At 41.3% G+C, this 24,125-nt stretch overlaps 1 protein-coding gene across 1 annotated transcript in view; it reads right to left on the bottom strand.

Annotated features, from left to right (window-relative positions):
* Nucleotides 1-24,125, bottom strand: part of LOC311238003 (uncharacterized protein) — a gene marked incomplete at its 3' end in the record, with an annotated part of 48,997 nt that overhangs the window by 1,756 nt on the left and 23,116 nt on the right. The window contains exons 4-5 of the mRNA XM_084325971.1: nucleotides 6,422-6,497; nucleotides 6,167-6,290 (exon numbers count right to left, since the gene is read on the bottom strand). Coding sequence (XP_084182097.1) covers nucleotides 6,167-6,290; nucleotides 6,422-6,497 — 200 coding nt within the window. The remainder of the gene's footprint in view (nucleotides 1-6,166; nucleotides 6,291-6,421; nucleotides 6,498-24,125) is intronic.

The raw sequence follows: 24,125 nt of genomic DNA on the forward strand, positions 1-24,125 counted from the left end.
CAGCTACATGAGTAGGACCCGAAATATGCTGAACAAAATTAAAAGAGTCAGTAGTCGTGAGAAAATCTGATGCAGCCTTTGATGTGACGTCATCAACATGACAATTTAAATCACTGGTGACCAGCACGTTGTCCAGCTTAATCACTGATGTGAGTAACTCAGTAAACTCGGTTAAAAAAAGACTAGTGGAGCCAGGAGGGCGATAAATTAAAATACAATAAAATGGATGCGCTCTGCCAACTATGGTGATTTGTAGTTCAAAGGATTGAAAGGACTCAGAGTTCACTGTCCGACATGCAACACAAGTTTTATGGACGAACGCAAGGCCACCACCACGACCAGATAGCCGTGGAGTGTTAATGGAGCTACAGTTCGGCGGACAGAGTTCATTGAGATGGGTCTGTTCCAGATCTCTTTGCCAAGTCTCTACAAGAAATAGACAGCTTAACTCTTCCCGGACAAAAAGGTAATTTATAATAAAAGACTTGTTGGTTATGGATAGAGGATTGAGGAGGGCCATTTTAATAGTGGAGCTATTCTCTGAGTTAGCTGGAGTACCTATGGATAGTGTGCGCAGGTGACCCCCTCTACATCACCTGCCCACCGGCAGTTTACTTGGCCTGTAGCCCACAATTGTTGGAATGGGAGCGGGAGGCGGGGAGGAGAGGGCACAATGATCATTAATGTACATCAAATTGTCTCTTTGAAATGTATGTAGGCCTACAGGTAGCCATGTGATAGGCTCTTCGTAAGTTACAGCTTGGAGGGGCTGCACTTGTGGCATGTCATGGTGGAGGGAGGGGTGCTGGGAAGACCTATAGTCCTGACATCACTTTTAGGCAGACCTGACATAGCAGTGGATATTGCTAGCTAGGACTTTTCTTCCCTTGGTGTTGGGATGTAATCTGTCATGGTACAGGCTAGGTTTTTCCAAAATGCATCAAAGTTGCTGACGTAACCAAAACCACGAGCATAGAAAATCAGCACTGTATGTCCGGCTAACATTTTCTGAGCCTCGGTCAAGAGTGGGGAGTAAACCAGAGAATATACAGTTTCTTCCCAGGCATTCTATAATCATTCCCAGTGACTTGTAATCATTGCCTAGCTTGATTGACCCCCCCCTTACCCCGGATGTCATTTGTGCCAACATGGACAATCACTGTGTGTGCTGACTTGTTGCGTTCAACAATACGTGGGAGGAATTGAATTAAATCCAGAATTTTAGCCCCGGAGTAAGAGTATGAGATGGCATTTGGGATGTTAACATATCTGACAATAGAGTCACCCAGAACGATATACTCTGGAGGGGGGATGTGAAAGCTAGTGGGCTTGGGGCCAGCTGTGCTAGCCTTAGCTAAGTTGCTAGCACCAGGGGAAAGACTAGCTATGGTAGCAGCATTAACCACGGAGGGGGTAGCGATAGCTAAGCTTGTAGCATCAGCACCAGAGAGGAGGGAAAGGCTAACGTTGGCTATGCTATCCAACGCTAGCAGTCCTGTGCTAGCAGGTGTGTCCATAGACTCTGCAACCGATCCATTCAGAGTAGGAGACTCCGGCACAGGATCCTGCAGGCGACCACGCTTGGCCACTGGAGAGCAAGAGCCAGGAGGATGCTGTAGCGAGTGGGGAGAGAGAGCAGGACTCCGGGAGGGAGCCCGCTTCCTGCTGCGGGGCACCTGGCAGCCGTTCCCATCAGGCTGCCACGAGGCAGAGCAGGCACTGTCAATGGATGAATGTAGTACTGGGAAATCACCCAGTGGAGCAAGCAACATAGCCAGCCTGGCGACGTCTCCCAGGCACTGCCACGGCCCGGGGGAACACAGGCATAGAGGATAAGGGCGAAGCAGTCCCACCAGAACGCTCAGCCAGTGGGGAGAAACAGCCAGATGAAAGCTGAGGAGAGGCAGGGTCGAAGAGTGGAAGAGATCATCTCCTCACAGGGCGCGTATTGCCCCCCGTAGCCACCTTCACCCATGATGGACAGCCAACGGGAGAATCCTCAGCCTCCGGCAGCTCCAGGCAGGCTAGCCGAGAGGAAAGTTCAGTCTGTCATGCTAGGAGATCAACAATGAGTTGTTCAATAGATTTCAACTCTAATATAATTGAAGTAACATCAGCAGACGGAGCCATACTCCCTAGATGGATAATAAGCTTCCTGAAACTTTCTGAACCTGTTTAAAATTGGAATACACAGTAGAATATACAGTAGGTCTGATTCACTCCAGTGTTTGCAAATCTTAACAATGTAAGCACACCTTGTACAGCCACAGAACAGAACACAGCAAATACAATTAAAATGTCTATCTATTGTCTAGTATTAGTCCTTGTATCGGGGTCATCCCTATGTTCCCCGGGTCCTATGTTCCCCGGGTCATATGTTCCCTGATTGATTGATTGAACATTTTATACATTTTTATTATTTTATTAATTATTAATGTCCGCCTTGTTTCAAACTGGTTAAGCTTAGGCCATCTTTCGAAGTTGGTTAAGGTTAGAGTTTGGAATCACGGCTGGTGGTCTGACTATCTATCGCAGGGGTCTCAAACTCAATTTACCTGGGGGCCGCTGGGGGTAGAGTCTGGTGAGGCTGGGCCGCATCTAATATTATATGATTTTTTTTATTTATAAATTTTGTTTTGCTAAATCTACTCTGCCTCTCTTTGTTAACTACAACAAGCAATGCTGTTTGTTATTTAGGATGAGGTCGGACTCGGCACTTACAGATTTGTGTTCATTGTGCTGCTTTTATAAAGCCTCAAATGACGGCTTACAATATTTCATGAAAGCAAAGTGTTTTGTTTGTTTAAGATTTAAAAAGGTTTAAACTGTACAGCACTGACAAAGTTGAACAAAGTGCTGTACAAGTCCCACAACATTAAAAAAATATATATATATATATATATATATATATATATATATATATATATATATATATATATATATATATATATATATATAGGTAGCCTGGGGCTGGCCTGGTGGTGGCTGGTAGCAGGTAGCCTGGGGCTGGCCTGGCCTGGTGGTATATATATATATATATATTAGTGCTGTCAAACGATTAAAATATTTAACTCGATTAATCGCATGATTGTCCATAGTTAACTCGCGATTAATCGCAAATTAATCGCATTTTTATTTTTTTTATTTTTTTTACCTAAAAACAGATATTTTTCAAGTTCCAAGTTTTAATACTCTTATCAACATGCGAGTCAACAAATGCTTGCTTTGTGCAGCCATTTAACACAAAAGGATGACCCTCATGCATTGCAAATTTGCATCAAATTCAAAACAGAGTGATGCACAAAATAACTTAAAAGAAAATAATAATTTAAAACAATGAATAAAGTGTGCATGAAATAATAGGGGAAAGAAAACGTTAGGAACTTGTTACATTCACACACACAAGGGCTGATTAATCACACACACCCCTCTCTCCCTCACACACACACTCTCCCAGCTCTTTTTCTCTTTTGCCCCTTCCTCATCTCTCTCACCCCCCTCTCTCTCTATATCTCACACACACACACACACACACACACACACACACACACACACACACACACACACACACACACACACACACACACACACACACACACACACACACACACACACACACACACACACACACACACACACACACACACACACACACACACACACACACACACACACACACACTTCAGAAACAAACATAGTATCAATGAGAGCATCAATAATACACCTGAGTGAAGTCTAGTAAAAAAAAATATATATATATATATAGGTAGCCTGGGGCTGGCCTGGTGGTGGCCTGGTGGTGGCTATATATTATATATTATATAATATATATATATATATATATATATATATATATATATATATATATATATATATATATATATATATATATATATATATATATATATATATATATATATATATATATATATATATATATATATATATATATATATATATATATATATATATGTGTAGCCTGGGGCTGGCCTGGTGGTGGCTGGTAGCAGGTAGCCTGGGGCTGGCCTGGCCTGGTGGTATATATATATATATATATATATATATATATATATATATATATATATATATATATATATATATATATATATATATATATATATATATATATATATATATATATATATATATATATATATATATATATATATATATATATATATATATATATATATATATATATATATATATATATATATATATATATATATATATATACATATAATATGACACCCATATATATATCAACTCAGTTATTAAAATATCGCAACCCTTTTTGTTTATTTTATTTGTAAATTTGATTTGATTATTTTCATTGTTTGCAGGTCTGGTCAATTTTAGCATGGTGTTATTCACAGTAAAAAAAATCTTTTTTATTGTTATTCTCATTTGGTTCATTACAATTTACTCAAGCCTAGTCACAGACACAGTATTTCTGACACTGGGAATACATTCCCTGAGATCCATAGATGTCCCTAGAATCAGATACCAAGAACATGCAAATGGACCATTTAAAAAAAAAGTCTGTAAATGTTTATTCTACGTTATTATGGAATGAATGAGATTTAAAAAAAAATATTATAAAATGTATTATTATTATATATATTTTTTTAATTCATTTTGAGTTCATTTTCAATTTTCATAACGCGATAATTTTCTGTGTAATTAATTAATTGAATTAACGTGATAAACTGACAGCCCTAGTTATATTACGATACAGTAGGAGGCAAATGTCCTCTTGAAGTAAACAGAGATATTGTTGACATCAATCTCATCCACAGCTGGCTCTGTTGCCTCCTCTCCTCGCTATAATGAATATTGAATATTGTAGCAGCCAATGGGATCTTGGACTCTGATGATACTGACAGGCATGCAGTGGCAGGTAACATACTGTACCAAGAATATACTGTTCTAGGGCTGTCCCCGACTAAGGATTTGGATGGTCGACTATGATTGGCCAAAATTTGCCGTTAGTCGACTATTGGTCGACTAAAAAAAAACTGTTCACTATGTGTGTGAGGTACATTTGGCAATAAGGTCCTGGATCGTGCTACATTCTATTCTGTAGGGGTGGGGGAAACATTTGATACAGTGATATTTTGCATGCCGATATTATATCGATATCCCATTGTGCTGCAATAAGAATGATTGGAGTGAGGTGAACAGACTAACAACCTTACTGTATCATATTAGATAAAACAGATGTATATTTTCATTGCAGTTGTTGAATTTGCAGTTGAAAAAAGGTAAAACATCGTGATATTACAGTATCATGAGTCTAGTATTGTGATCGTGGGGACTGGTGATTCCCACCCCTACTATTCTGCATTATTGTTCTTCTATATGCAGTGCATGCATACACAATGAAGTTGAATGTTATTGTTGCACAATGTCTATTTAGTTTGGAAGGCTAAGGAAGTGAGAGACAAGAGTAGGCAGAAACACAGACACAACGTTCTGACAGGACTCCATGCCAGCCCAGCAGGGCTGTACTTATGGTTCCAGAGATAGGGGGTCTTAACCACTACACCCTAATTAGTATACATTATATTATTAGTGTTCTTGAAGCTACTAGGGACAAACTATAATAATAATGCAGGACCTGTTGCAGAGGTCTTTATTCGGCATGCAACGACACTCAATGTTTTTTTAGTGGTACACACAGCGGTTAGTTTAGCACACACACCGGAACACACACGCATGCATTGTCTCTTAGGATCGCAGATGCGATTTGTCTCTGCGATTAACCCATCCCGTCGTCCTTCCCCCCCAAGGGCAGCCGGGAGCAGACAGGCGTCAACGTGAGCCGCGCCAGGGGACCAATCCAAGTGCTCCTGTCCGTCTTCGTCAAGGACGCCACAGCGTTAGCGATCTGTTGTTGTGCATGTTTTTCCATTGGGTTTATCTTATCGGGGGGGAAACCCTTGCGAGCACGGGGAGAACATGCAAACTCCACACAGAAAGGCCTGGGAGATATCCCACCTGGGTACCTGGCATCATGGAAACCTGGTCCCCAAGCGGGAATCGAACCCTGGACCTTCTTGCTGTGAGGCGACAGTGTTAACCACTACACCACCGTGCCGCACAGCAATGCATTTTACATTAGACATGGTCTGTGTGTACTTGTGGCTACACTGGTCACACTTACAGCATTTGTAGAGTTTGTTGAGCTTGAGAATGTCGAGGTCAAACAAGCTCCTCCTCTGTCCAATGAGAACGGTGGTGGGATGGACGTTATGGTTTCCTCTCTGTGCTTGTTGGTGAAGGCGGTCCTGCAGAGATGGAGACCAAGATGATTGGAGAAGAACAGGCATTCCTTTCTTATGTGAATTGAGATTGAGAAACATGTAGATTGTTCTTTAGCCTAGCGGTAGGCTTTTCTCTACCTTTCTCCTCATCTTACCATCCATAGTGCATGATGGAGGAGTAGTCATACGGAAAGTCCAGGTTATTAGTGTCCTGCTTCTGGAAGTTATTATCTGTTGAATGAAAATAACACGTGAGTATGTACTATAAAGCGATAGACAGCAACAGATGTTGCCTGATTGGCTTTCCCTTATGATATAGATATTATAGACCATTTCTAGGCAGCAGCTGTATGACTGCATCTAATTTCCTCGGGTTTGCTGTTAATATCAAAACATGGTGACAGTGGCTCAAGAGGTAGAGCGGTTGTCTGGTAATCAGAAGGTTCCTGGTTTTACTCAATTAAAGTAAGTCATTTTACACAATTGATGTGGAGACACACATACAGAAATAAACATGGGGTTACATTATCTGCTTAAATCTTTTCGACAAATATCAAGAAAGGTTGCCAAATTGCATAAAATCTCAAAACAGACCCTTCTGTATCTTCTGTAGCTTGATATATTGCATAATCTCTTTAATCCAGTGTATTGCTCTATTTCATTAGACTTTGATCTGAGAAGATCTTTGTTGTTGGATGTGATTTAGTCCAGAGATTAGCTTCTATAGCTGAGATAACAGTAGACAGTGAAACCTATGATCAGGATAATCAGAATATACTGTATTCTCTCATTGGACTATTGGCCCCATTTTTCTGGGGACCCTCTGGAACTACCGGAAGGACTCCTGGTTTAAGAACCACTGGCTTAATACATGACAGCTGCTTCAAATCCTCTGAGTCTGGCTCTGGTGATAGTTACCTCATAATCGTCCTGTGCCCAGCAGTGGCGTGGAGCGACTTAAAACAAAGTACATGGGGATCCTATTGAGTATATGATTTAGTATGAGTACATGGGGATCCTATTGAGTATACTGTTTAGTATGAGTACATGGGGATCCTATTGAGTATACGGTTTAGTATAAGTACATGGGGATCCTATTGAGTATACTGTTTAGTATGAGTACATGGGGATCCTATTGAGTATACGGTTTAGTATAAGTACATGGGGATCCTATTGAGTAACGGAACATAAGCCAATCAGCAATCAGTCACTCTCTTTGTCTGGGAACACCCATAGCCGAATTTGGCCACTCCCCATTTTGCATGACATCCGGGGGTTTTGACTCTAAACCGTTGGGATTTTGACGTCGAAAGGTACGTGATGTGAAATTATTATTTTAGAATATATCAAATTTCATGAGTATTCATCTATATATTTAGTCATCTAAAGACTATTAGATATGAACGTATGTACCAGTAAGAAGTGGGAATCTTTAGAATGTGTTTTGGGCGACAGTGTTTCCAAGTACGGGTAGCCTCTCTAATCATTCTGTTAACTCCCTACTTGCCCCAAGATAACGTCAAATAGTTTGGCTATGTTGCTAGCCATATAGCCAGTGTTATGTCAGACAAAAAGGGGTAAAATACATTGTAATCTTAAGCAGAGATCTAACTTGTCTGACGTGATGAACGAGGGGGCGCAGAAATATAAGAAAAAAAGATGCCCTGTGAAAAATAGTGAACTGTGATTTTGAGTGGTTTTTAACTTGACACACAGAGATCTAACGTTATCCTTTTATATGTGATTGTATCGTTTCAATTTCCCTTGTTATAAAACCAAGCATTATTCAGCGTTATGAAACTTCGTGTTTCCTTTCGATTATCATTTAATAAGGTGTATCTCCTCTGTCCCTCTTTCTTTCTTTGTGAGGGGAGGGGGTAACATTTGTTGTTTGTGGCTACTGATTCAGATTATGAGTAGTTAGGGGCATCCATAGAGATAGATAATATGCAGAAGTTTTACAAATGTTCTCTCTCTCTAAAAATCTGAAACATAGACAGACAGACAGACAGACAGACAGTCAGAGCTCAGTCAGGGACAGCAGACAGTGTGTGTGTGTGTGTGTGTGTGTGTGTGTGTGTGTGTGTGTGTGTGTGTGTGTGTGTGTGTGTGTGTGTGTGTGTGTGTGTGTGTGTGTGTGTGTGTGTGTGTGTGTGTGTGTGTGTGTGTGTGTGTGTGTGTGTGTGTGTGTGTGTGTGTGTGTGAGGCTGCCATGCTGAACTGGGTGAAGGTAAGGTTGTGCGTGTGTCGCTGGCTGTCTCCACATGTATCGGAGGAAGCATGTGATAGACCTCAGGGCTCCCTAGAACGACCAGTAGGCGGCACATGCGCGCAACAACCAGGTAGGGGAGAGGGGAATTGGGATCGGAGGAAAATACAGAAAAATCAGGAGGAGAAAAAGAGGATTAAAAAAATATATTAAAAAAATGTGTGTGTTTGCAGATCATGCCTAATATCCGCCAAATGCGGAAAAGGGAGAGAAGGTGCGTCTGTGGCCCCCGGAGGCCATGGATCAGGCTGTCGCAGAGGTCAGAGCAGGCAGGTGTGGTGTGAGGCGGGCAGCCACGGTGTTCGGGGTCAGAGGTCAGAGCAAGCAGGTGTAGTGTGAGGCGGGCAGCCACGGTGTTCGGGGGCCCTGAGTCCAGCCTGACCGACCGACTCAGCGGAAGGGTGGCTCTGGCTTGTAACATCGGCCGGAGCACCTATCTGACCCCTGCAGATGAGAGTTCCCTGGTGGAGTACTGCTTGTACTCTGCCAGTTATGGGTTTCCGCTGACGAGGTCGCAGGTCCTGGTCCACGCTCTGGCCATCTACAACCTCCGCCACCCAGGGAACCAAAAAATATCCCTTGGCCAGGCGTGGTGGATCAATTTCCATAGAAGATACTTCAAGAGGGGGCCATAGAAGATACTTCAAGAGGGGGGCCATAGAAGATACTTCAAGAGGGGGGCCATAGAAGATACTTCAAGAGGGGGGCCATAGAAGATACTTCAAGAGGGGGGCCATAGAAGATACTTCAAGAGGGGGGCCATAGAAGATACTTCAACAGGGGGGCCATAGAAGATACTTCAAGAGGGGGGCCATAGAAGATACTTCAAGAGGGGGGCCATAGAAGATACTTCAAGAGGGGGGCCATAGAAGATACTTCAAGAGGGGGGCCATAGAAGATACTTCAAGAGGGGGGCCATAGAAGATACTTCAACAGGGGGGCCATAGAAGATACTTCAAGAGGGGGGCCATAGAAGATACTTCAAGAGGGGGGCCATAGAAGATACTTCAAGAGGGGGGCCATAGAAGATACTTCAACAGGGGGGCCATAGAAGATACTTCAAGAGGGGGGCCATAGAAGATACTTCAAGAGGGGGGCCATAGAAGATACTTCAAGAGGGGGGCCATAGAAGATACTTCAAGCTCCTCACCAGCACCAGGGAGCATAACTGAGATATAACTGAGACGAGACAGGGTTTCAGCTGGACTCCAACACATTTATAACTGAGACGAGACAGGGTTTCAGCTGGACTCCAACACATTTATAACTGAGACGAGACAGGGTTTCAGCTGGACTCCAACCTTTATAACTGAGACAAGACAGGGTTTCAGCTGGACTCCAACACATTTATAACTGAGACGAGACAGGGTTTCAGCTGGACTCCAACACATTTATAACTGAGACGAGACAGGGTTTCAGCTGGACTCCAACACATTTATAACTGAGACGAGACAGGGTTTCAGCTGGACTCCAACACATTTATAACTGAGACGAGACAGGGTTTCAGCTGGACTCCAACAAATTTTTTTTTTTGTCTTTTTCCCCCTCCATTTTCCTCCGATTTTCTCCCATCCCAATGTTAGTCGTATGCCAATTCCCAGTCCCTTCCTGGTCGCTGCGCACTTACCCCCCACAGTCAGATCATCTGGGAGAGTGGAGGCTACCACGTGCTTCCTCCGACACACGTCCAGCCAATCACCGCTTCTTTTCACCTGGCAGCGCGGATTCTTATCGAGGGGGCGTAGCGTGTGGGAGGACCACACTATCCCCCTCGAGTCCTATCCGCGCTTAGCAGGCGCCCCGACCGAACTGTAGGAGTCGCTGTTTACAACGACCCGGACCCACCCCGCCAGCTTCTCCCACCCTCCAATACAGCCAATTGTATTAGTGCAGACGGCCAGCCAAGCTGGTGACAACCCCGGAGCTGTGAGCTGGATTCGAACAGGCGAATCCAGCTCACAGCTCCGGGGTTGGTGACGAACGCAATCTCCGCTCGGCCACCTAACCGCCCGACTCCAACACATTTATAACTGAGACGAGACAGGGTTTTAGCTAGACTCCAACCTTTATAACTGAGACAGGGTTTCAGCTGGACTCCAACACATTTATAACTGAGACAAGACAGGGTTTCAGCTGGACTCCAACACATTTATAACTGAGACGAGACAGGGTTTCAGCTGGACTCCAACACATTTATAACTGAGACGAGACAGGGTTTCAGCTGGACTCCAACACATTTATAACTGAGACGAGACAGGGTTTCAGCTGGACTCCAACACATTTATAACTGAGACGAGACAGGGTTTCAGCTGGACTCCAACACATTTATAACTGAGACGAGACAGGGTTTCAGCTGGACTCCAACACATTTATAACTGAGATGAGACAGGGTTTCAGCTGGACTCCAGCCTGAGGAAGTTCGTCGTGCCCCACGGGACAAAGCGCGCATATAGGCAGGCCCAGGGAGTACATCGCGGTCCTGGCCTGCCTCAACGCGGCTGGGGAGTACGTCCCCCCTTTTATTATTTATAAGGGGGGCTACCCGGGAGGGCCCTACAATAGGGAGGGAGTCCCCAATGCCCTCTACGGGAAGTCGCTTCCTGAAAAAGCATAAAAAAAGGAGCCTTAAAGGGGTATCTTAAGTACACACAGATCGTGATAGCCTGACTATAATCAGATCTTGACATAGGCCTATTCCCATCAATAACGATACTGTATAGTGTGGGATTAAATGTATAATTCACTTTAAATGTTAATTTAGTTTATAATGTTGTTCTGTTTAATAGGTTGTTTATAAAACTCTAAGTGGTTCCTTATCTCATTGTGGTGTCCTTTATGTCCTGTATATGTATGATAAAGACAGACCACTCTGTGACATTATCCTAGTGGCTGTGCTGTACATAGTTTAATAGGAGCCTAGTACTGCTCTTCTAATTTAAGGCTCACAATCACCCGTGACAAGAAATAGTATTGGCATATTATGCATTTCCTGAATCCTTATGGTCCTGAGTGTTGTAGATTTTGTATTCTGTGTCCCTGTTGCTCCTAGATGACAGTAGGCTAAAATATAGTATATAATTTAGGCGGAAATCGTGTAAAGATGTGTTGTTGACTGTTCAAAGAGCTCCAGTCTAATAGATCTAATAGCATCCCCCAGCCATTAAGTGCCGCAGCCAAAGTAGTAAGGGATGGTATGTCTGAAATGGGTTTGGTCGATGTTTGGAGAATACTTAACCCACTGGAGAGGGAATACTCATTTCATTCTGCGGTACATGACACTTATTCCAGATTAGACTTGTTTTTAACAACTAAATCACTACTTCACAATGTAATTGAATGTAAATATCTAGCCTCTACAATATCGGATCACTGTCCTTTGAAATTGAAGGTGAAACAATATTTGGACAAACCTAAAACTAAGCGTTGGAGATTCAAGCCATATCTCCTTAACAACCCAGATTTTGTTAACTTCCTAGAAAATCAAATCGATTACTTTTTGTTTTTAATAATTAATGTAAACTCTGCCTCCCCAAGCATAATCTGGGAGACACTGAAAGCTTACCTAAGAGGTCAGATAACGTCTTTTGGAGCTTCTAAACAAAGAAAAAGTAGACAGTATCTAAACACACTAGACAAAGAAATTCATGAACTAGAGAAAAAACACGCAGAATCCAATAGAACAGAAACTCTGCACATACTAGTAAAAAAGCGGCTTGAATATAGCAACTTAACTACTAGCCAAGTAGAAGCAGACATGGCCAGAACTAAATACCACTACTATGAAAAGGGGGACAAAACCGGCAAGCTACTCAGCTGGCAAATAAGAAAAGAAGAGATGGCAAAAACAATAGACTCAATCAAATCTAAGGATGGTGATGTATTACATAAACCTGAAGAGATAAACCAGCGTTTTGAAATGTTCTACCACAATCTATATAAGTCTGAAAACCAAGACTCAACTGCTACAAAATGCGAGGAATTCTTGGGAAACTTACCGATTACTAAGCTTCCTGTAGAAGTGAGAACTACTCTTGAAACAGAAATATCAAAGGAAGAAATCACCAAGGCTATTAACTCATTGCAAACGGGCAAAGCACCCGGTCCCGACGGCCTACCTGCTGAATTTTACAAACTGTTCATAAATAAATTAATCCGCCCTTATATGGACATGCTCAAAGACAGTCTCAATAATGGTAAATTACCACCAAGTCTAGAATTAGCAACAATCAATGTACTTCCTAAGCCCTCTAAGGATAAACAACTTTGTGACTCCTATAGGCCCCTGTCAATGTTAAATGTGGATTATAAAATATTTTCTAAAGCACTCGCACTAAGAATGGACCCTGTGATGTCTCTCTTAATCCACGAGGATCAGACAGGTTTTATTCAGCAGCGACAGGGATCTGACAATATCAGAAAACTTTTTCATATCATTGAGCTCTCTAAACAAACGAATGACTCAAGACTTGTAATCTCGATGGATGCTCGAAAAGCTTTTGATACAATAGAATTTGAATATCTTTTTTATACTCTGAAACAGATGAATTTTGGTGATGTTTTCATTAATTATATTAAGATGCTTTATTGCTCTCCGAAGGCACAAGTGTTGACAAATGGTATACTTTCCAAACCCTTCCAATTGGGACGTGGAGTACGACAGGGCTGCCCACTCTCCGTATATCTGTTCGCCGCAGCCATTGAACCGTTGGCGGTGGCAATACGGAACAACAACAATGTATGTGGCATAAAGACTGGAGCAAACGAATCCAAACTCTCACTATATTGTGATGATTTACTAATTTATATTACCCAACCAGATAAATCCTTGCCGCAATTACTCAGCATACTAGAGGCATACAGTGCCATATCTGGTTACACGATAAATTATGACAAGAGTGAAATAATGCCACTAAATAGTGTTACCACCCACAATACCCACCCAATGATTTCCCATTTTAAATGGGCACCAAAAAGCTTCAAATACCTGGGAATCCAAATATCTAACGACCTGAACCAAACATACCAAAATAACTATCTACCTATTATGGAAAAAATCAAAACAGACCTATACAAATGGAAAGATCTACCAATTTCTTTAATTGGACGTGTTAATGTGGTCAAGATGAATGTTCTGCCTAAATTAATTAATTTGTTCCAGTCAATCCCACTCAGCTGTCCACCAAGCTTGTTTACATCACTGAATAAAATCATTTCAATGTTTTTGTGGTCCCAGAAACGGGCTAGGATCAGATTAAAAGCACTACAGGCTCCCCTGAATAAAGGGGGCTTAAACCTCCCCAACTTCAGACTGTACTACCTAGCCTGTCAATCATGTGTTATTTGGTGTTGGCTCAACAGTGAGAGGCTGCCCACACCAGCATGGGTTAAACTGGAAGAGAACATAATCCATCCTACTCCACTACAGGTAATCCCCTATATAGACACGCAAAAAAAAACTTAACTCTATCACTAAAAACCAGATTATACATCATACCTTTGCATGTTGGAAAGAAACTATTAAACTAATGGGAAATCAAAATACCTTGTTAATGAGCATGCCCCTGTGGAACAACCCTTGTGTCCCCAAAATTATTAGTGATGGAATATCTGAAAATTGGAGAACCAAGGGAATCAGCGAAATAAGAGACTTGTATAACCAAAGCATCTTTTCTGATTTTAATTCCCTGAGAGCGAAATATAATTTACCTTCATCCATCTTTTTTAAATACCTACAGATACGGAACTGGGTAAAAAATAACAGTTATAGCTATCCCCATATGTCTGAAACACCAATAGAGAAACTGTTTAACACTACAAAAACATCAAAGGGCCTGATATCTAAAATCTACACACTGATGAACACTGAACAGAAAGATGATAGGATGCTACAACAAAAAGATAAATGGGAAAGATATTAAACACAAATATACCATGAAAGAATGGCAGTCATTGCTCCAGAACTCCCAAACAACTTTAACAAATACCAACCATAGGTTAACACAATTTAATATACTACACAGAATTTATTATACACCTCACAGATTATATCAATTTAGCCACGAGACATCACCCAATTGTCTTCGATGTCAACATCCTAAAGGGGACCTAATCCACACGTTCTGGAATTGCCGGAAATTAAATTATTACTGGAAATTTATATTTGAACAACTTTCAAAAATTATTGGAAAGACGATGACTCCTGACGCACGAATAGCTATTTTGGGTGATATCTCTATGCTGAGTAACTTTGACAACTTTGAAAAGAAATGTATCCTGTTAGCAATGTCTGCTGCAAAAAAATGTATTCTTTGTCATTGGAAATCTGAACCCCCTCCCCCGACTAAACAATGGTGGGCAGAACTCCTATCCTATTGCACACCTGAAAAAATCATGTATAATGTGAAAGGAAAAATAATACACTTTCAGAAGATCTGGGGTCGGGCAAATATGGGTATAGAACTGGAGAGAGCCAATTGAAGCATAGAGATTGTGGATGTTGTCTTTTTATATTCTATATTTGTCTGCCTGTTTTTCTTTTTGTTGTCATGTTTATTATTTTATTCAGGTAGTAGCACAGACAATCATGGTCTTAAAGTAAATCATGCATTCGATAGTTTTTTTTTTTTGTACTAGGAAGGGTTAGTAATTGTTTAGTTAGGAAATGTAATTTATATATTTATAACTTGCATTTTACAACTGTATGTAAATGAAATGTTAAAAGCAAATAAAAGATAATAATTGAAGAAAAAAAAAGAGCTCCAGTGACCTCTATATTGGTAAAAAAGAGTCACACATTAGCTTGAATGAAACATGAATTATACCAAAGACAATATTGTGAAACATTGACAGATGTCCTCTACATGAGTCTAAAGCAGGGGTGGGCAATACATTTTTAGAAGGGGCCACATAAGAAACCTGAACTGTGTTGGAGGGCCGAACCAATGATAACTTGAACTTAATTATGCTCAATATTCATTATCTCCCATTGTAAAAAGTAGTAAATTATATATTTTGATTAGCTGCTACTGGTAATCGAAGAATAAACATAGAAATATAGAAGTAATAAACAGTAAAAACTAAAACAATCATTACATCAGTGTTCCATTTTATTTTCAACTTGTTAATCTTCACAAACACTGAAGAGATGTTTTGCAGCATGTTAAAAGACATGCAATTGATCAACTTTATACAAAAAGCAATACATGCGTATTAGATTTGTTTGTTATTTTTACTTGTATGAGTAACTACAGTAGGAGGGATATGAGGACGGTGTATGTGTAACTATAGGAGGGATTGTATATTTTGACGAGCTGCTACTGGCAGTGGTAATCAGAATAATAAACATATAGAAATAATAAACAGTAAAAACAAAAAAAAAATCAGTACATCAGTGTTCCATATTATTTTCAACTTGTTGATCTTCACAAACACTGAAGAGATGTTTTGCAGTATGTTAAAAGACATGCAATTGAACAACTTTATACAAAAAGCAATACAGTAGTTGTGTGTTGTCTTGGGCTTTATCACTTTAGCCTAGCTTAGCACAATGAATGGAAGCGGATAGTGCCGGTTAGCTAGGCTAATAACGTGCAACCAGATAGCACTGAATGCAGACACACACACACACACAGCCAGCATGTAGGCGTTATTTATTTCTATCGTGATTCATTCATTGACTCGTTCTGTAGAAAGCCATCTCCAAAGTCCAGTTATTATTATTAGCCTAGCTTAGCATAATGTGCTGTGCGGGTTAGCTAGGCAAAGTCATCATTGGATTCACTCTCACTCGCCGGCTCAGTCTTCATTGAGACAGAGACAAAATAATAATAATAATAATAATGGCCTAATATCCGTCCTCTTCGCCGTGAACACAGAATTCTCCAATACGATTGATAGCTGCTGCCAATGCTGTGTTGTGTTGTGTGCTGTGTTGTCTGTTCAGAGCTACGATAGAGAGAGAAACACTGAGCTGACAGACGCTCGCGCACGCAGACCACACCCCTCAGAGGCTCCAACGCTTGTTGTTATGCAAAGTAGCCAGGTGTCGAGCGGAACGCATTCCGGTGATTTCCGGAGTGCGGACTTGCGGTGTGCTCCTGCTCAAAGAAGTTTGGTACGCCGTTCTGATTGACCGTGGGCCGGACATGGATGCCCAAAGGGCCGGACGTGGCCTGCGGGCCGTAAATAGCCCAGGTCTGGTCAATAGCACCAAGACTTTTGGTGCTATTGGTGTTTGGATGAATGAGAATGAATGAATAAATGTATGTATGGTGTATTGTGTTGTAAATTGTTTATATTGTTTTCAATTGTTTATATGTTTGTTTATAAAATGTGCTGACTGTTGTGTCAAGTGTCATATTTTTCAAAACAAGTGACAAGTGATTGTGATTAGTATTTGTTTGTTAGAAAATATAAATGACAGTACTGTTGTTGTTGTAGTTCATTCAGTGTTAGCAGTGATGAATATAAAACATTTACCATTACATTTTTTTTATTGAAACCAAAATAAGTAATTAAAAAACATATACATTTGGGTTTTGAACTGAAAATGGCCTGCGGGTGCCTTTATTTACAAATCAACTTACATACAGTACTTTTCTGTAGTCCAGTAGATGGCAGCATTGGTTTAAAAGGTGAAACGTTATGTCAGAAAAGGTCATGTATGTCAGAACTACAAATCCTACAAATCCCAAGTCCAGGGGTCAGCACCGGATTAAAGGTGAGGAGACGCCACCTGAATACAGTGGCCGAGATTGGCTAACAAATTAGCATAACAAAGGTGCAACACTAGCGTTAGGTCTGTTGTCTAAAGGGGGACATATGGTACAATTTAAAGGAGACATGCATTGTTATTCCTAGCACTATTTGGGCAACTTTACACAATTCCTGTGAGTCTATTGAACACATCTGTACGTTTTTTTTTTTAATCATTGTTTGATATTTCTAATCAAGTACTCAAAAGCCAAATTGTTCTCCCTTTGGAGTTCAGGCTGTGTTGGCCTGGCTCCGCCCATAAGCACTTTGAGTGACAGTCATCCACACAGTCTGCGACTGGCACAGAGAGAGAGATAGAGCGAGGGAGGGAGGAAGAGAGGGACACGGAGCATAAAGTTATCTCTCCACTGCTTCCCCGCGAGGTCCAGGTTGTGTGTAAATGAGTGTGTGCTACTGCTGCTTCCCTGCGAGGTCCAGGTTGTGTGTAAATGGGTATGTGCTACTGCTGCATCCCCGCGAGGTCCAGGTTGTGTGTAAATGAGTGTGTGCTACTGCTGCTTCCCCGCGAGGTCCAGGTTGTGTGTAAATGGGTATGTGCTACTGCTGCTTCCCCGCGAGGTCCAGGTTGTGTGTAAATGAGTATGTGCTACTGCTGCTTCCCTGCGAGGTCCAGGTTGTGTGTAAATGAGTGTGTGCTACTGCTGCTTCCCCGCGAGGTCCAGGTTGTGTGTAAATGGGTATGTGCTACTGCTGCTTCCCCGCGAGGTCCAGGTTGTGTGTAAATGGGTATGTGCTACTGCTGCTTCCCCGCGCACGGTTTTGTTTCCCCAACAGAAGCTCCCCGCTCCCTCCCCATCTTTCTCCCCCTCGCTCGTTGTCTGCCTCGCTCTGTTTGAGGAGGCAAACTCGCTCTGCTGTCGCTGTCAACCATAGAGTTAGTTATGCAAATCAGTGCTATATTCTTCACGTCAGCAAAACCGTCAAATCATAAACAGCTTAGTTGAATGAGGGAAGATCTCGTGAACTCGAGACTAGACTGATGAGTCAATATGGTAATTAGAGACAGACCCATTGATACTAACCCCTATTACTATAAAACCATGCTAAACACAAAGCCATTTATAATGCATGTCCCTTTTAAGATTTTAATGATAGTATGAGACAGTACATGGGGATCCTATTGAGTATACTGCTTAAAATAAGTACATGGGGATCCTATTGAGTATACTGCTTAAAATAAGTACATGGGGATCATATTAAGTATACTGCTTAGAATAGGTACATGGGGATCCTATTGAGTATACTGCTTAGAATAGGTTACCATTATGTAAACTGCAGACTGTGTTTTTGGACCTGTTCTCTCTTCTTTTCAAGTCTAATCCCAGCTTAAATTTAACAGAATGTTTCTTTTTTCAGTATTTATTTCTTCAGTTATCATGTGTGTCTTCAGATCTCCCTTCATATTGAACCCTTTCCCACAAACTGAACAACTAAATAGTTTCTCTCCTGTATGAGTCATCATGTGTCTCTTCAGATATCCCTTCATATTGAACCCTTTCCCACAAACTGAACAACTAAATGGTTTCTCTACAGTATGAGTTATTGCATGTATCTTCAGAGAGTCTTTCCTATTGAACGCTTTTCCACAAACTGAACAACTAAATGGTTTCTCTCCTGTATGAATTCTCATGTGTGTCTTAAGATTTGCTTTCATAATGAACCCTTTCCCACAAACTGAACAACTAAATGGGTTCTCTCCAGTATGAGTCATTGCGTGCATCTTCAGATATTGTTTTGAAGTGCACCATTTCCCACAAACTGAACAACTAAATGGTTTCTCTCCTGTATGAGTTATCATGTGTGTCTTAAGATTTCCTTTCATACTGAACCCTTTCCCACAAACCGAACAACTAAATGGTTTCTCTCCAATATGCTTATTTATGTGTATCTTCAGATGTCCCTTCTTTCTGAACCAAGGACTGATGTTAGACAAACTTTGTATTTTCTGTGTCTTCTTTGGTTTCAGAGTCATGAAATCTGGCCCTGCAGTCTCCTTCCATTCATCACCGCCATTGGTCTCAGTTTCAGGACTGTCATCGCCGTCATTGGTCTCATTTCCTGAACAGTCTGAAGAGAGGAGCTGGCCATCTCTAGTTGGTTCTAAATCACCAGCTGGATCTAGGTTACTGGCTGGTTCTGATACTCCACAGTCCTCAGCATCAGGTTCTGTTTTTATCTGTTCAGTTGAAGTGCTGGGTAAAGAGTATGCTTCTCCGTTTCTCTCCCTTTGGGTTTGAAGAGGCTGATCATTCTTGTCACCATCTTCACATTTCACTGGGTCTACTGTGATCTTGGAGCGATCAGCTTCTTCCAGCCCTTGATGTATTTCAACTTTAATCTGTAGGAGCTCTGGGTCCTGGGTTTGGCTGAGTTGTGAGGACAGAGTATTCTCATTATATTCTTCATATTTCACAGGGTGTAAGATCATCTTGCACCTATCAGCCTCCTCTAGATCTTGACATAGTTCCTCCTGTTCCTCTTTAATCTGTAGGGGATCTGGGTCCTGGATTTGATTAAACCACAAGGACTGAGGTTTCTCTTCATCATGTTCACTCTTCACAGAGACAGGATTGAATGTGACCTTCATGATATCAGCCTCCTGCAGACCTTGGAGTTGCTCTCCCTCCTGACTGGTCCAGAGTTCCTCCTGTTCCTCTTTCATCTGTAGGGGCACTGGCTCCTCCTGGTCCAGACTGGGGCTCCTCTCCTGCTGCTCAGGGGGAACCTCCTCTTCACAGATAAACAGTTGTAAGGCAACGGAGTCTAGAAAGAAGAATGCATGTTAAAGGTAATTTGTTGTAACCATTACTTTTGAAAGTAACAAACACTACACTCTTGCCAGGAAAGTAACATGTTGAACGAATAGGCCTATACAGGGATGCAAAGATAATATACCCAATATCGCTATCAGGGTGATAGATTTGATTGATCTGTATCGACTACAGTTGGTCAGATCTATTACCAAGTTGTCATAAAGCTTCCTCCTCCAGTAACATCAGAGGAGAAGGAAAAGGTTCCCAGGTTTCCTCCAGAATGGATCTGATTCCACTTGATGAGATATTGGCCAAAGGTTTGACATTTCTATTACATAAGGCTATAAAGTAAGACATGTACATGAGTATCTCATCTTTTACAGTCTATGCTTGTTATGTTTACAGTCTTTGCTAGCTCGCCAGCAGTCTGAGCTGACCAGAGATTCTTCTTCTTAACTTTTTAAGTTAATGTGGAAAGTCTGTTTTTATCTCTGGTCCCATTCCCACACTGGCCTGTTGGGGCACCGGTTGAGAGAGTGAACAGTTTTAAGTACCTCGGAGTAGGGGTGGACGGTATGGTCTAAAATTTATATCACGGTATAATTTGAAGCATAGACGGTAACGGTATATATCACGGTATCAGTGTTTCTGTTAGAATAATTTTTTTTGCCCGATAGGCAGGCTATATAAAGAATGACATCCTCAAGGCATGTAGATTTATAATATTTTAACTTAAAACTAGGCTACTTTTGCGTATAAAGTCATTATATTCCAAATAAAATAAGTCCCGAGTCGAGACTCCTGCTCCCATTGCAAACAGCGGGGCTGGATTTTGCTAGAAGCATAGGTAGCTGCAGAGCCGCAGAGCCAGGGGCTCTTTCAGGTCATTCATTTCAGCCATTGGCAATTCAGCCGTTGGGTGGGGGGGCGCTGTTTGACAGGCCTGTGACCAGACCTGAAAGAGCCCCTGGCTCTGCGGCTCTGCAGCTGCATGCTATTCGCAAATCCACTGCTGCAGCCTTCCTCCCGGCTACCGCTGCTGCCGTCGTTATCATAACACTACACACATATCGTAATGTTTACAGCAAACTGTAGTTGATCACCAGGTATGTTTTATTAACGTAGAATAATTCATATAAGAAAAACGATAGGGAAATATCTTACCTTTCTCCACTGGTTAAAAATGCCAGGAACTGAAATTGAAACTTGCTGTGCGCCGCTGTGATATGCGTTTATTATGAAATGACAATTGCGTGTTGACATGCCCACTGCGCGAAGCCTCCTAAATAACTTTTTCCAGTTTGCACATATCTATTATCTATGACTAATTCTATCTATTTTTAGGGGCAAATGCGATTGAAATAGTTGCGCTGTGGTTACATGACGTCATTGCTATTTTAGAGCTGCCCTACCGGTTACACGGTATAGTCAAAATCCATACCGTAGAGCAAATTAATACCGTTTATACCGTATACCGTTTATACCGTCCACCCCTACCTCGGAGCCCACATATCCGAGGACTTGACATGGACCACACACATTGACAGTGTTGTGAAGAAGGCACGACAACGCCTCTACTTCCTCAGGCACCTAAGGAAGTTCCAAGTCAGTCAGAAGATCCTTAAGAACTTCTACTCATGTACAATAGAGAGCATCCTGACTGGCAACATCACCTCCTGGTTTGGGAATAGCCACCTCCTGGTTTGGGAATAGCACTGCACAAGACCGAAGCAGACTACAGAGAGTGACATGTTCAGCCGAACGCACAATTGGAGGGGGGCTTCCCACCCTCCAGAACATTTACAACAAGCGGTGCAGGGGTAAGGCTAAGAGAATCATCAAGGACTCCAGCCACCCAAACAACTGCCTCTTTGAACTGCTGCGGTCAGGCAAGCGATACCGGAGTCTCATGGCGAGTACAGAAAGACTCAGAAGAAGCTTCTATCCCCAGGCCATCAGGCTGCTCAACGAACAATAAACACTATGCAACAACCATCAAATGCACACACATCCACACGCACACACTCACTTTAAACAAACAACACACTGCAGCACCCACTCTCCACACTTTAGATCACCTAAACACACTTTATATTTATTGGTAAAGGATTTGCACTACAACTCGTACACCTTACTGTAAATTATACCTAAATTGTACCTCATCCCATTTCTGCTCTGCACTATATAGTATTGTATATTAGTACATTGCATAGTATATTGTATATTGTATGGTAACTCAGTTACTTCTATTCTGCATCGAACATTGTACATATGTCTATACTGAACACTGTGCCTTCTATTTTTACTTCTATTTTACATGCTATACTATTTTATTTCATACTTATCTTGTCTAGCACAGTCTCTGGAGCGTAACAGTAAGAATTTTGTATAAAAGTATTCTGTACTTCTGTATGACAACTATTAAAGAAACTTGAACTTGAGTAGAATCCTCAGTCTTCACACCTGGCTCCAGTGCTCAGAACATGGCTGGGTAGTGTGAGACTTTGGCAATTCTATTTGTGCTCACATAGGGAATGTCATCAAATTCATATGGACTCACAACAGCCACCTGTTGTGGCAGGAGATGAGTCTGTGTTCTAAAACGAAGAACTGTTGAAATTCTAGAGCCTCTTTTAAGTCTGCTATAAAAAAAAAGAAAAAAAAAGAAAAACTGTCCTTGTTTGGTCTGATACTATTTTCTGAAAATCCATTTAATTGGCTTAGTGACGATAAGACGCTTGTTTTCTCTGTTCTGGGCAGAACGTCTTGGCGTCTCCACGCTACTGTATATTCTGCTCGTTGCAATGTATAATTTTCCCATTTCAACGTATTATTTTCCTGTTTGTTGTTCACTTTTGAATAAACCTCTGAAAGATTAATTCTACCTTTTATTATTGAAGATGATCAGATAAACGCAACAGCAGCCATATGCTAGCGGCTAACTTACAGCACGATGTCAAGTCACGTGATGGACTGTTTACATCCCACACCCTACTCGCGGACCGCTCCCCCTCCTTCATGCCACTGTGTTATCACCTGAATCAGCGTTATTAGTCCACTCTTTTAAACATAGGAAAGGCCTGGGACTAATTAATTTAAATGTAAGGAGTCTGGTAAAACAACTAAATATGGATCATCTGAAGATTCTGGTCCCTCAGATTGATTCTGATATTTTAGTGTTAACTGAATCACGTGACATCAGCTCCATTGATAAACTAGCAGAGTTACCATTATTCAGACCTTGAGATGATTGTCTTTGGTGATTTTAATGTTAATTGGTTAAGTAATGCCTCCAACTACTTTAAGGAGGTTAGTGGTAATTTATATCTTCCCCAGCTGGTTACTGAACCCACCAGGCCAAACCTGAAAAACATGGCTAAATCCACCTCAATTGATTTGATTTTCTAAACTAGATGTAATAATAATTCAGCTTGCAGAGTATTTGAGTTGGGAATCAGAGATCACTGCCCCACAGCATGTATCAAAAACTACAGAAAACAAAATCTCACACTATTTCCAAAAGACACCCCTGATGTTGTTCTCGCTCCCTGTCATCAATAAACATGCTCCCTTTAAATGAATTAGGATAAAAGATAGATTAACCCTGTGGTTCTCACCTGATGTGATTTATTTAGAGAAAGGAACACAGACACTCTGGAGACCCTTCCCATCTGTTATTATTTAGGCAATTTAGAAATAAATGTGCATCTGAGGTGGTGAATGCCAAATCAAACTACTATTTGAATTTCATCACCAGCTCATATTTTGAAGTGGTGAATTCAATTGAATCGTCTTTATATCTGAGCAGAAAGAGATGTGTCTGGCCTTTAACACTTTGAATGCCCAGCAGGGGGCGCACATTTAGTGCTTGAACACCCACTTCAATGTTAGCATTAATATCGCCTAAATCTATGTTTTAAATTATGGCTATGTGTCTAATCTGCCCGTCGCATTATCAATGACCTATTTCCAGTCAACATTGTCGAAGCAGATTGTTTTTTTATCGGTTCATTTCCGTTTCATAGCATTTAGAAAACCCCTAGTTTTCACGAAAAAAAGAGG

Source organism: Notolepis coatsorum (assembly GCF_963971535.1).
Source record: "Notolepis coatsorum genome assembly, chromosome: 12".
Taxonomy (NCBI): Eukaryota; Metazoa; Chordata; class Actinopteri; order Aulopiformes; family Paralepididae; genus Notolepis; species Notolepis coatsorum.